The sequence below is a fragment of the Dermacentor silvarum genome, chromosome 10, assembly GCF_013339745.2.
Source record: "Dermacentor silvarum isolate Dsil-2018 chromosome 10, BIME_Dsil_1.4, whole genome shotgun sequence".
NCBI lineage: Eukaryota > Metazoa > Arthropoda > Arachnida > Ixodida > Ixodidae > Dermacentor > Dermacentor silvarum.
The window spans coordinates 97,348,223-97,360,939 of NC_051163.1; the positions used below are offsets into that span (position 1 = coordinate 97,348,223).

Genomic DNA, 12,717 nt, shown 5'->3' on the forward strand with positions numbered 1-12,717 from the left:
CTGTATAAATTTCGTAGTGCTAGTAGTGTTATACGAAGCCAAGACCAGACAGACGCTAAATTACTATAAGGTGGCACACAAGAAAAAAAAAACATTTACTGATATCTGTAAAGAATGGCAAACATTTTGATCACATCAAGCCAACAAGCAATGAATGCAATGTAAACACATAAACAAACACCCAAGAAAACGGTCGGTAGGACAGCGACTACGGTAGTTCTATGGTAGAGCAAAGAAGATGAGCACAGAAGATGTGGCCTTTGCTCCTGCGTGCGGAAAGTTGTCTTTCTTTCCACTTATTACATCTGCATTTCAATTGAAAAGGACAGTTAATTTCCCGTATGTTTTTTTTTTTTTTTCTGCTTTCATTGTGTGTTTGCTTCACAAGGTTAGAGTGTACTAGAATGGGGGAGTGGGTCCAGCGGACGGATGCCTTGCAAGCGCCGAGGGTGAAGCAAAAAACATTGAAATTGTAGCGGCGCTGCCGTTGCTTTATTCTGAATCTCTGGCCAATAAACGTTGGCTCCGGCTGTTTTGGCAGTGCTCATTGGCTGAGGCGAGCTCACAGATTGAGTAGCTGTCGTCTGCTCGACGCACCGTCATTTTTGCGTCGTTTGCATTCTTTCTGCCGCTCTTTTTCCATTTTATTTACAATAGATCGGTGGGGAATAATATCGGTGTTGCCGCCACCGAGTATCCGACTGTCAAAGCTCCATGCAGCTGCGGTAGGGTCTCCAACGCGACAAGCGTCCGGCCGGCGCGCGGGGCTGCTCATTCGGGAGAAAACAACGATGGCGCCACCAACTTTTCAATAAAAAAAAAAGCCTCAGCTGGGAGCCTGCGTTGGACCCACTCCCCAATCTAGTACACTCTAACATGGTCGTACTAACGAAAAATTGAGCCTTTTGGTTGCCTTTATTCTTGCCCACTCATTGCATAGTGAGCATACTACTGTTAACTTTGTCAGCCTTAAAGGGCCCCTAAACCACCTCAGATATTTTTTAAACATTTCAAGTAAACACGCACATCGAGTGCAGAATGCCTTCATGATCAACAATGCCAAACGCTGCAGCACTACGCACCGCGGGTGCGCCATAAAATAAAAAAACAATGTCGTCCTCCTCTCATGGCCTTTCCGGTATCCCCAGCAGTCGTCACGATGTCAGCAGGGTGCATCTGGTGATGTCAGCAGTGGTTACGATGCCCATTGGTCAAACAAGGACCTACGGTTTCCGGTTTGTCTGCTAGCAGGTACCCGCACTCCCTGCTCTTCCTCGCCATGTTGCTCGCTTGTGCGCGCTTGCGAATGCAAGTGCCAAATCCCTCGCGTTCCAACACAGTTTTGCTTAGCAGTCTGATTAGCTGCGCGAACAGAGTGCGACAGTATTGGCCTTTCTAGACATGCGTGCAACACAGGGTCCATAGCGGCACGCTTCGCATGAGCACGGGCTGACACAGCAGCCACAGCAGGTCGCCACTGCGGGTAGCACGTTACCGGCACGATAACTCGCTGCACGCCGCTTGCCATTCGCGGGCCGCCGTTCGACAGTGGTTTTGCTCGCGAACGGTGAGATTTTCTTGCCGTTACGTAGAGAGGATGATACCGGGACTCATTTGTACGACAGCCTCACCGCCACTGATCGCTCAACGGCGCCGATATTGTCACTAGGCTTTTTCTGGTTCTCTTCAAAGCTAAAGCAGACGGCCCTTTGACATGAATTACCGACACTCACAAACCGCAATATTTTCTTATCGTTGTTAACGCTCTTCGCAATAATTGTACACAAAGAAGAAAAATACGCTGATATTAGCGACGCCGTCGGCTGTGATGCGAGCTCAGCCGAGCCGGTCGTCTCCCATCGGTAGCCGTGCACTGCAGCTGAGCTGCAGCCGATGTTTTCGTTGCCGGTGGCGGAGGCGCGTAGCTTCGCGGTCGTCTATTGGCCCGTTGATCGTGCTGCATGCGGTGCGCTGGCCGAACTGCTGTCTACTTTGGACACCTCTCGCGCGACAAACGTTCTACGGCACTGGAGGCCGGTTTGCCGTTGGCATATTTGCCGCTAACGTGGACTTGCCTTAACCGAAAATGGACAGCGCGTTGGCGATGACGTATTTCACGTGACATTTGGAGGAGCACTCGGCGAGGAGGAGAGACCAGCCGACGAGGAGAGTAGCGAAGGAAAGCGAAACGAGTGAGGGCTGTGTTTCGATCATCAAACACATGCAACTCTGCTATTACGGCACCATTTTGAAAAATTCTCGCGGCTACGTGTTTGTTGTAGACTCATGCGCAACTGCAACACCACTACTAAATTTCGACCTCTGGGTGGTTTAGGGGCCCTTTAATGCCATGAAGTAGTGTTATAGGTTTATTGGCCAGTTGCCTGCTCCGAAATTCACATACTATGTGATGCCTGTGGTTGAAATAATATCCTACATCCACCGCCACAGACACTTCTTATTTCTATATCTCAGTTAAGACAGCAAAATTTCTGAAAATTTCTGTCTTCGTGTAAACCAGCTACGAGATCTCTGTGTGACCTACGAGACCTTGCATTAGTTAAAGGCATCATTGGAAAATTCTCAGGCACCTTTAGGGTGTTCATTCTTAACATCTAACGCTGTTTTGAATGCATGCTTACCAAGAGTTTGCATGGATTTTCTTTTTGTGTGTGTGTGCGTGCCAGCAGAATTAATCATTGTGTTTGCTATTGTTATAGATTAGCTGTGCATCACCTACTAGATCAAGTGCATGCACACTCATGCATGGCGCATTTTCTGTAAACACAGTGGAACCTCGTTGATACGATCTTCACGGGAACTAGAAAATAAAACGTATCATCCAAAGTAAGCCCCAAAGCGTAAGAAAACAGGCTTACTTGGTGACAAACTCGCTAGCAAAGCTTCCTGTGGCGTCGAGTGATACTGCTCCGCATAACACGCACATTATGTGGAGCAGCATCACGCAACACCACACGAACTGCAGCCAACACACTTTTATTGAGCAACTTTAAAATAGCTCGTCAGTTTTTGCTGAACTTTGTTTTTTTCAAAGTCCGTAAACAAGTTCTTTTAAAAGATAAAAAACGAAGCCGCCGTTTCCTCACTCAAGTGCGCAGTTTTTCTTTCAAAGTCAGCGCCTTGCATTTCCTTGACATAGATGCGGAGGTCACGGCACCATGAGGCCAAGAATTCCAAAACAAAGGAACACCGTAGAGCAGCGTGAGACAATGAGCAATACGACTGGCAGACGAGGGCAGGCGCTTCATTCAGCCACGTGACCGCACGAAGATCTCGCCTGAAAAGCCAACCAAAACAAGTGCGAGCGAAAGCTGACGGGAGCAGACGATACTACGAGTACGAAAATAGCTGTCGGGCGGGTCCGCATGACACCAGTTTTCCGCCAGGGCGTGCGGCAACTTAAATTGGTCCAGTATAAGCACCCTGAATAATTTAATCTAGTACACTTGAATATAAAGCTACGAGTTTCGGAAATACCAGTTTGCAGTCGTATAATTCAATTTCAGGGAGAAACGGGATCGTATCAACAGCATGAAAATACATTGCTCCCATTGGCCGGTAACGAGGTTCCACTGTACTGTATTTTCTTACATAGAAGCAGTGCCAAAATTCAAGTATAAAGTGAGTGTGGAAGTTGTATGTAAATGTTGCCTTGATATGCGATTGCACTATGCGCAGCAGTGTGAAGCCGCACCTGATGGTGAAACTTGCTACGAAGCCACTCGGCTTCGCTAAATGCAAAAGGGAACGGGACAATAAGTGAACATGAGACTAGATTGTTTCAGGAGCTTCAGCTTCTGTTGAAAATTGGGCTGCATTGTTTCTGCAAATATCTTCACATCATTATGTGCAGTTAGTAGCAAGGATTATAAGTGCAATTTCATTTTTAGGTTTTCTTTTTCAAAGTTTGCAAATTGGAATGTGGGTGAGAAACGGAGCCAGTTGTACATGCAATAATATGGTGGCACTTCGCTCTCTGTTCTTGCTTGCAGCTGTGTAAAGAGTCGTTCCCGATGTGTATGAAAGCAATGCACGCTGCGCTGCGGGCAAACCATCATCTCCGGCATGGAGCTCGCATGCAGTACGGTTTGTTCCTGAAAGGCATTGGCCTTGGCCTTCAGGATGCCTTGCGTTTTTGGAGGGAGGAGTTCTCCAAGCATGTTGGCATTGAGAACGTGAGTATTGAATTTTTGTTGTTATAAATATGGTCACAATAGGCTGCATACAATAAACCATGGGCACAAGTGGTGGATTTAATTGCTAGTGGTATTTCGTTAAAAACAGGAAGGCTTAGACAAACCACAGTAACATGGAAGTGCACTCCAACACCATGGGAGATCATAAAGCACTGATATTATAAAACATTGTTTATTAAAACAAAGCAGCGCTGAATAGTGGTGACACGACAGTGGTGAAATTCTTCAAATACAGTTAAACCTGCTTATAACGAACCTCTATATAACGAATTCCTGGATATAATGAAGTTTTTCTATTCCCCGCCGTTACTCCATAGAAGCACATGTATTTGAGACCTCTACTTAACGAAGTGGCAGCGGGAGACCCCCTTGAATTAACTAATTTTCCCCGTCGACAACCTAGAGATTTCGCCCCAAATTTTGTCATTTCTGTGCTAGCAGCAACCGGAAGCACCTTCTCCGCCGCGACGGCGCGCTTGGCGCGCTCGAATTCACGGTGACTGCGAGGCGAGAGTGAGCGCCGTACGTGCGTGCGTGTGCGAGGCGGGCCTGCATCCCTCGACCCTGGCGATCTTGCTGCCGCGGGCGTGACCTTTCCCCCTCCCTTCATTCAAACTTAATCCCGCTGCTTGATGCAGCTGGCCTAGCCCGCCAAGCCGCCACTCTCCTTTTCCAGTTGATGTTGCCAAAGGAAAAAAAAATGTTTTTTTTCTACGTGGTGGCAGCGCCACTCTTTGGTTACTGCGCAAGTCTGTGCTTCACTTCAGTAACCTGACACTAGGTGACACTATACGACGCCATCGTGTCGCTCACTCTTCGTTTCAGATGCCTCGCGCTTATGCGAAACAACATGCGTCCACGCATCCAGTACGTGTGCTTAGGCATTAGTCTACCAATTTAGTTAAACAGCGAATGTTTACAAGTTTATACGGCCGATAAAACTACTATCCTTACTTCGAATAGCTGTCTGCAAATTTGCTGTCGCAATCTATGCTTCCCCTTTTGGGCAAAACTGGGACTTTTTTGTTCATCGCAACTTTAGTGTATTCGGAGTAAATCTTGAGCAGTAGTTGTATTTCTGTATGAAAGCATGAGGTGCGCGGTATTGTAAAGGATTTTTTTACGGGTGCACGTTACAATCGAGGGCGCGTTAGAATCTAGTAAATACGGTAAGCGTTTCTTTTTCCAATTTTCGTGCCGAACCTGCATATAACGAAATCCTCTTTATAACAAAGTTTTTCGGGAATTTGTCAATTTCGTTATATCCAGGTTTAACTGTACCTGTGATCATTCACTTCATCTGATGATTATCATGGTGTGATACACAGTTAATCTCGATATAACAAAATACAGTGGAACCCCACTGATACATTCTTTGCTCGTACATTTGCTCGCCAAATACTATCCACCAGGCATGTTGTGGGAATTTGTTAAACTACTTTGACTGCTGAAACTTTACAACCTCGCAATAAGGAAATTCATGATATTATGAAGCTTTCTGCTGCATGTACAGCTTCGTTATATCAAGGTTTGACTGTATTGCGAAATTTGACTGCTGTCGCAGAGAAAAACTGCGGCAATAAATGGAAACTACTGTGGGCATCAGTGATCACATGGTAGAATTACGTGCAGTTGTTTGCGAATGCTCCTTTCAAATTTTGTACCACACCACAGGAAGCATCCACCAAAGTGGAGCAGCGTCTTCTCCGTAAGTGGTGAATTTCGCTGGTAACCTTCAGGAGCTGGCGATGGGGCTTCTTGGAGGTTAAAAGCTGGAGAGGGTGGTGTCGATCAGAGGCGCTAGGAGGCAAACGTATCAGCGCATCGTATCGCACACTCTACGTAGCATATTTCCATATTCTGCGCGTGCCTCACATCGCCACCTGATTCGGTGTTGTCACCATGTGACCTGTGACATGCATGAGTAGCGGTAGAGGTGGAAGTGCTAAAGGCAACACCCACTCACTTTTGAACTATTAAGATGGCATGCCCAAGGAGAAGTTCTATTAAGGTTAAGGCCAGTCTATGATCTCGAAGTCAAGTGATGCTGAGCTCGCTGTCCATGATCTCGAAGTCAAATGAAACTACCCTCAACTCATTGAAAGAAAGGACAAATTCTCAGCGAGAGCAGTTGAAACTAACGGACGCTAACGGACGCCAGCAAAAGTGTTTTCGGTGAGTGCACTGATTCTGCAGCAAGTTCTGAAGGTAATTAACCAACTGATTTTTCGGAGCTGCTTGCACTTACCTGTTGCAGTGCTCCTACTCCTTGACAACATGTGGGTGCTCTGTCATAAATCTGACTCTGTTGATCCAATTCATAACGCAACCAAAATTTCCAACACTGTACCAGACCTCACACGAGTTTTCGGGCATGATGTGTGCATGATCTCACAAAACAGAAAATGTGGTGGCCATGAACAAAGTTGCCGCAGTTGTTGTGGTTGTCAAAGTTGTTACTTCGCTTCCGTGTGATTATAAAGCAAAGCCTTTTAGCAGCGTCTGGTGGGTTTTGAAGCTGCATTCATTGGACTGCATGGAGTGCAGTGGTTCAGTTAGGTGATTATAACATTTGATATCGTACTACTCTGGGTGTCACCTAAGGCATGGGTTCTCAAAGTGGGTTCCACGGAACCCTGGGGTTCCACAGGCCCCTGCTCGGTGTTCCGCGAACCACTGATAAATTTTCTGTGGTCCCGCGCTCTACAAGCGGCTAAAACTGCGAAAACGAGGTGCGTTCGATCCACAGACCCTCCATTACTCATGCCCGAGTGTCAAAAAGCACTCACAGCGCGTAACAGCAACGCACGAACTGCGCAATAAATTTGCAAGCAGCTTGTAGCCACCCAACCTCCGAAAGCGGGCAGCACGCCTAAGCTTTTGCGCTTAAATCTCAGAGGCCGTAATTTACCAACATGCGCATTTCTCCCATTTGTAGATAGCATAGGTGCCGATTGCGTGCACACTGATGTATGCGTTGGAGGAATTTAAAAAATCAAGAAAAAAATGCGTGGAGCATCGCAAATACGCACCGCAGAAGAGCAAGAATGGCGCTAGCATCCAACCGAAACGAAGCGGCGCAGTCCGCATCGCCATGGTCCTCAGTGGCAATCGTGCGCGGCACGTGATTGACAGCTACGCCAGAGCAGTTCTTGTCTAATTGTGCCCTTAAAGATTTTATTCTTGCATTTATCGCTGTGCGTAACACCGCGTTGGCGGCATGCCGCGCGCCTTCATAAGTGCGCAGTTGCCATCCATGATCGCGTCGATAACCACCGCAGTTTCGTCTGCAGCGGCTGCGGCAAACAGTATCGTTTTCACTCGGTGCGCGCGTCGGCTGCGTGCCACACAACTGCGTAGTCTCCAACCATGGTAGCATCGATAGCGATCGCGGTTTCGTGCGCACGTCTTGCAACGAACGGTAGTTTCGTTTTGACTTGGTGCGTGCGTCGGCCGCCTGCCTTCTGAACCGCAAGGTCGCCGTCCATGATCGCGTCGATAGTGGCCGCGGTTTCGTCCGCAGCGGTTGCGGCAAGCAGTTTTGCTTTGACTCACTGCAAAGCTGTCGAAGATTAAGAGCACCGGCTACATCGCGATGGACGGACGATTTGTTGGCAAGCAGCTGACAGGCTAAAAAATAATTGGGATGTACGCACGCGAGGCCTTCGCCGCTGCTAGTGCTAATCAGTCATGAGATGACTAGAATTTCAGCTTCCGCACTGGTCTTGTGCTAAATAAATATAAACAGGATTGGCTGATTCATTGAGTAAATAAAAGCGTGTTGACGTAGTTAAGAATTTGTTTCTTATTTTCATGATACCCTCGATAATTCGACATTTGGTTAATTATGACATTTTAATTGGGTTAATGCGGGGGGGGGGGGGGGGGTCCTTGACACTTCATGGAGCTTAGCAGGATTCCCTGGAACGAACATGCTTGAGAACCCCTGACCTAAGGTGTTGTTTATGTTGGCAAGCCACAGCAGTGGAATGGATGCAAACGCTTCACTTACATCGATCACCACTGTCTGTTGAACCTGTATTTTGTGCTTTCAGCTTTCGGCATGCCGTGCGGCCGCTGTGACAACTTTGTCAGCACGGCATCAAACTGTCAAATTCAGATATTCTTGTGGCCCCTTCTGTGTAAAAAAGAATCAGTTGGCGACTGTACTTTGCATAAAAAGTCGAATTTCAATTTTTGCAAAACTTTGATAATATCAAAGTAAAGTGTCTATTTTGATTTCATTATGCACTTGAACCTCGTTATCGTGAGACGGGATGTAACGAAGTAAATGCAATTCCCCTTGAAATTCCTATAGAGATCCGTGTATTTCAAACCTCATTTTAACGAAGTAAAATTGTACTGCTAATCGATATAATGAACTAGATTTGGCTCTGAAACCAAAAATACCGATCGTTGCGCACTGAGCATATCGCTTTCCGCAGGGTTCCTCATTCAGTTGGCGCGGCAGTTCAAATCCCAGTGTCGAATGTGGCGTCACCGCTAGCTTATCGCATCTCTCTCTCACTGCGGCCCGTAGCTGGTGAAGCTAGGCACACCCTCCAAGATCGCCATCTCGAAAACCACACCTAGCTGCACCGTGCCATGAGGAAGCTTTCGCACAGTGTGCTAAAAACCAGTGCCTCCACTTCTCTCTTTCACTGCGGTGCACTGCACTGGGCTGACGCAGCTGGATGTGCCATCCGATATTGCTTGAAACAGGCACGAGCCGGCCAAGCCAAGCTAGCGCGCTCACACAGTGGTGCCGTGGGGCCCAGAGAAAGCGACGGATCAGATAATTTCACTTTCAGAATCAGAATGCGTTGGCGTATACACCCCCCGTTTCTGGCGCTGTGCCAAGATCTGTCGGCCATATACTTCGCCGCGTTTGTAAAATTTAGCTAAAGCGAAACTTTCTCCGAAAGTCATGGAGGTTGCCCGAGAATATCGCCCCAGCTGCGTGCGTAGTTTATGCACCGTGTTGTGTGCCGTGTGCTACTCGAACACGATGGACTTCGTTTGCATCGCAGCGTTCTACCTTTCAACCGCATAGCTGTTTTGCCAGTTTCACGACAATATCAGCGAGTTAAGTGGAAAGGGGAAGCGATTAAGTCCATCACATTGGAAAACAAGTACACTGTCGTAACGGCTGTTACGTCAGGTGCTAAAACGTCGCCTGTTGCACACGCCGGAGAGCCTTTGCTGTTGTTTTATTGAATCTTTAGCGCATACGCGGCTGCGTAGCAGGCCGCAGAGCTGTTGTCTTCCTTGCATGTTCGAAGATAGGCATACCATTGGGCATGTACTGCAGTAAAGGGCAATAGTCAGTATAACAAAGTAATTTCGTCTTCCCCTTCAAATTCGTTATAACAAGGTTTGAGTCTATTGGGGTTTCTTTGTAGTAAGTCTGAAAGAGCTGCTACCACATGGTGGAGCGGCTTTCGCACTCCTCTTTCCCTCTTTAGGTTGATATGAAGAAAAAGAAAGCCACCACCTGTCTGCTCTAGGCAGAGTCCGACACCACTCCATTTAGAATAACCTGATCTAGAGTGCATGCACTCCATTGCCATGTTACATGTGTATTTGGTCTATGTTTTAGCACAAAGACATGTATATGTGAGTCTGTCTATTCAGTTTAATATTGCATCAAGAAATGTAGTTTATGAGGCTGATATCTCTGTCAGCTGGGCTACTCCAGCTGTTCACATTGCATACTCTCAGTGCTCCAGACCGGTTGTTTATACCTCGTAGAATGCAAGTAAGGCTCAATATTAGTGTCATTGCAAAAAGTAAAACACCAGTGCATCTGAAATAGTATAATTTGTTTAATCTGTTGCCGAGACATGCCTTCAGGACATGCAACAAGCACGTATTGCGCGTGTTCTAGTCCTAACCTGTTCTGTTGGGCTTGGCATTGATTTCACATGGCGGGCAGTCTCTATCGACTACAATGCAGTGGTTTGGCAGTGAGCACATCAGAGGACAATTTCTCCCCAAAGGGGCCTTGAGCGGCCAAATGTGTGCTGATGCGTTACATTTTGAGCTGATGCTGCTTTCCTAGATTATTGGTTAACCTCTTTGCTTTGTACAGGTGCTACAGGCAGACATAATGCTCACAGTAGCTCCGCAATGTTAAAACAGTACATAATTCTAGAGCCATCATCATGTGCACTTTGAAATATTCTGCTGCGGAGTTATTATTTGCTAGAAAAGCACATAGGAGTATGATCTAAAATATGTTGCAGCAGGGCCACAAATAAATGTGCACGCAAGTTACAAAATACACAATACTGGTATAACACAAGCATTTTGAAAGACTTAAAACTGACAGGCTCTATACATAGGCTCAACAATGACGATAGCACTGCTACATGGGCAGTTTTAATGACCATTGATACAGTAGTCTATCAAGTTGCGGTAGTTGTGTAGGACTCTATTAAGAATCTCATAGGCCTTTAAGCAGTGGGTGCGGATGTGGGTACCCACATCAACAGTGAGTTTGCACAGGAGTGCTATAAGCAATATGTTAAAAAAGAAATAGTTGCAAGACACTGTTTACCTTCTAAATATAATTCATTCTTTGCATCAGTTAGCCTCAGTGCTACCAGAGTGCTTAGACAAAACTGACAACAGTGCTCGAAAAATGTGTGAATGTGACAATAACATAACTATGGCTATTGCTTGATGACATAAAAACCGTACAGCAGTGAAAATGTGCTTTTCATAAATTAGATTTTTCAGTCAATCTTCCGTGGTTATCAGTTGTCCGTGGTTATACAGTGGAATCTCGATGATACGAATCTCACAGGGTCACAAGAAATATTCGTACTAGCCAAATTTCGTATTATCGAAACACAATTAAAACTAGCTAAATTAAAGAGTCAGAGGTGAACTCACTCAGGCACACACACGTAAAAGGCATTTACAGTATAGACCACTTATAACGTAACCGCTTATAGTGCATAACTGGCTACAACGCGGCCTTTTCCAACTCCCGTTTACCCTCCCATAGAACTCCATGTATACGCATACCACTTACAGTGCAGCCGCGTGAGACGAAATACCGGTTATAATGCGGCTTCCGCGGGAAAACCTCGCTGACAAGGGCGGTAGTGCGCACGCTTCTCAACGAGGTGCACCCACCGATGGGAGAGATCAACGAGGGCGATGCGGAGGAGGAGTATCAGACGTGGAGCATGAGTCCAAGGGCGATAAAATTGTCGCCGCGTGCCGTATGTGTGAGTGAAAGCGCGCAGGGGTCGCGCGTCTTCACGGAGAGTGAACGCGACTTCCATCGCGCGAAAGGCCGTGGGGGTATAGGAGGGAGGGAGGGGGGGGGGGGGGGCGACGCTGTGCTTGGGCACCAAATGCGTATCTTGCAACCGGGCACAAGGGGAACTGGCAATGCCATCTCCCACGCGAAAGGAGCAAAGCGAGAAGGCAGCGCGGAGGGAGGGGGGCCGGCTTCTACTCTGCCAACTAATGCGTTCTTGTACTTTGCGCCTGTGCCTGCTGTCGGTGTTGTCGCGCGCACCGTATCTTGAAAGTGATCTCCACATGGCTCTGACCTTTGTATGCGCTGTGCTTACGCCACTCAGTTTCTGTTGAAGCAATAGACCGCACAAACCTTCGCTCGCTGCGGCGGCTGCGCTTCCCCACGAAAAAAGCACTAAAGGAAAAGCACAAAAGCGCCACCGCTTTAAACTCTTCGCGCCCAGTCGCGGCCTCCGCGCTGTCCGGTGCTGCGTCCGCGCCTCCGCACCAAAAGAGAAAGGGAGAAAGCGCGTGACTGCGCGCTGTTCTTTCGCGGCCGTCGGTGGGGTGGCGTTTATTCGTATCAACCGAAGCGGGTCGAAAATCAATTCGTAACAACCGTTCTCTAGCACGTTGCAAAGTAATGGGGCTCGGCTGGGACCACAGCAAAATTCGTATCATCCGGAAATTCGTATTACCCGTGATCGTATCATCGAGATTCCACTGTAGTACTAAGCGTGCGTCCAGAGTGAAAACCACATGTTTCACAATAAGTTACACAGTTTGTCATGCATGCCCCAAAATGACTCGGGTGCTCACATTGTGATGGTATCAGATATCACTTTGCTGGTCTCACTACATTTGTATATGGCTAAATGTGCAGCACGTGTTGCCTGCTCTATGGTGCAGTTTGACAAGAAGTACAGCTACAACATCCGGCACAACTATGGCACAGAAGGCAAGCGTGCAAACTACACGCCCTACAGCTGCAACCGCATCATCTCGGGCATCCCACCAGGCCCCGGTGAATGTCACGGTGCGTTCCCACTTTGTCATTTTTCTTTAATTTGTCTTACATTGGGTGTGTTGCAGTTCTCTGCTGTCTTCGTTGGACAGTCACTGTGTTGAGTAATGTTTAGGTGTAGGTGTAGACTAAAGGAAACAGCATCTAAGCCTGCCACAGTGCAGGCAACATTGTCCAACAAGCCAACAACACAGATGAGTGATGTCATGGAGGAAGGAAACA

General features: G+C 47.3%; 1 protein-coding gene across 1 annotated transcript in view; it reads left to right on the plus strand.

The window, feature by feature from the left end:
* The window catches only part of LOC119466330 (DNA primase large subunit), a 29,018-nt gene that overhangs the window by 7,559 nt on the left and 8,742 nt on the right, over nt 1-12,717 (plus strand). Inside the window, exons 7-8 of the mRNA XM_037726834.2 lie at nt 4,014-4,196; nt 12,381-12,507. Of these exons, the coding sequence (XP_037582762.1) occupies nt 4,014-4,196; nt 12,381-12,507 (310 nt within the window). The remainder of the gene's footprint in view (nt 1-4,013; nt 4,197-12,380; nt 12,508-12,717) is intronic.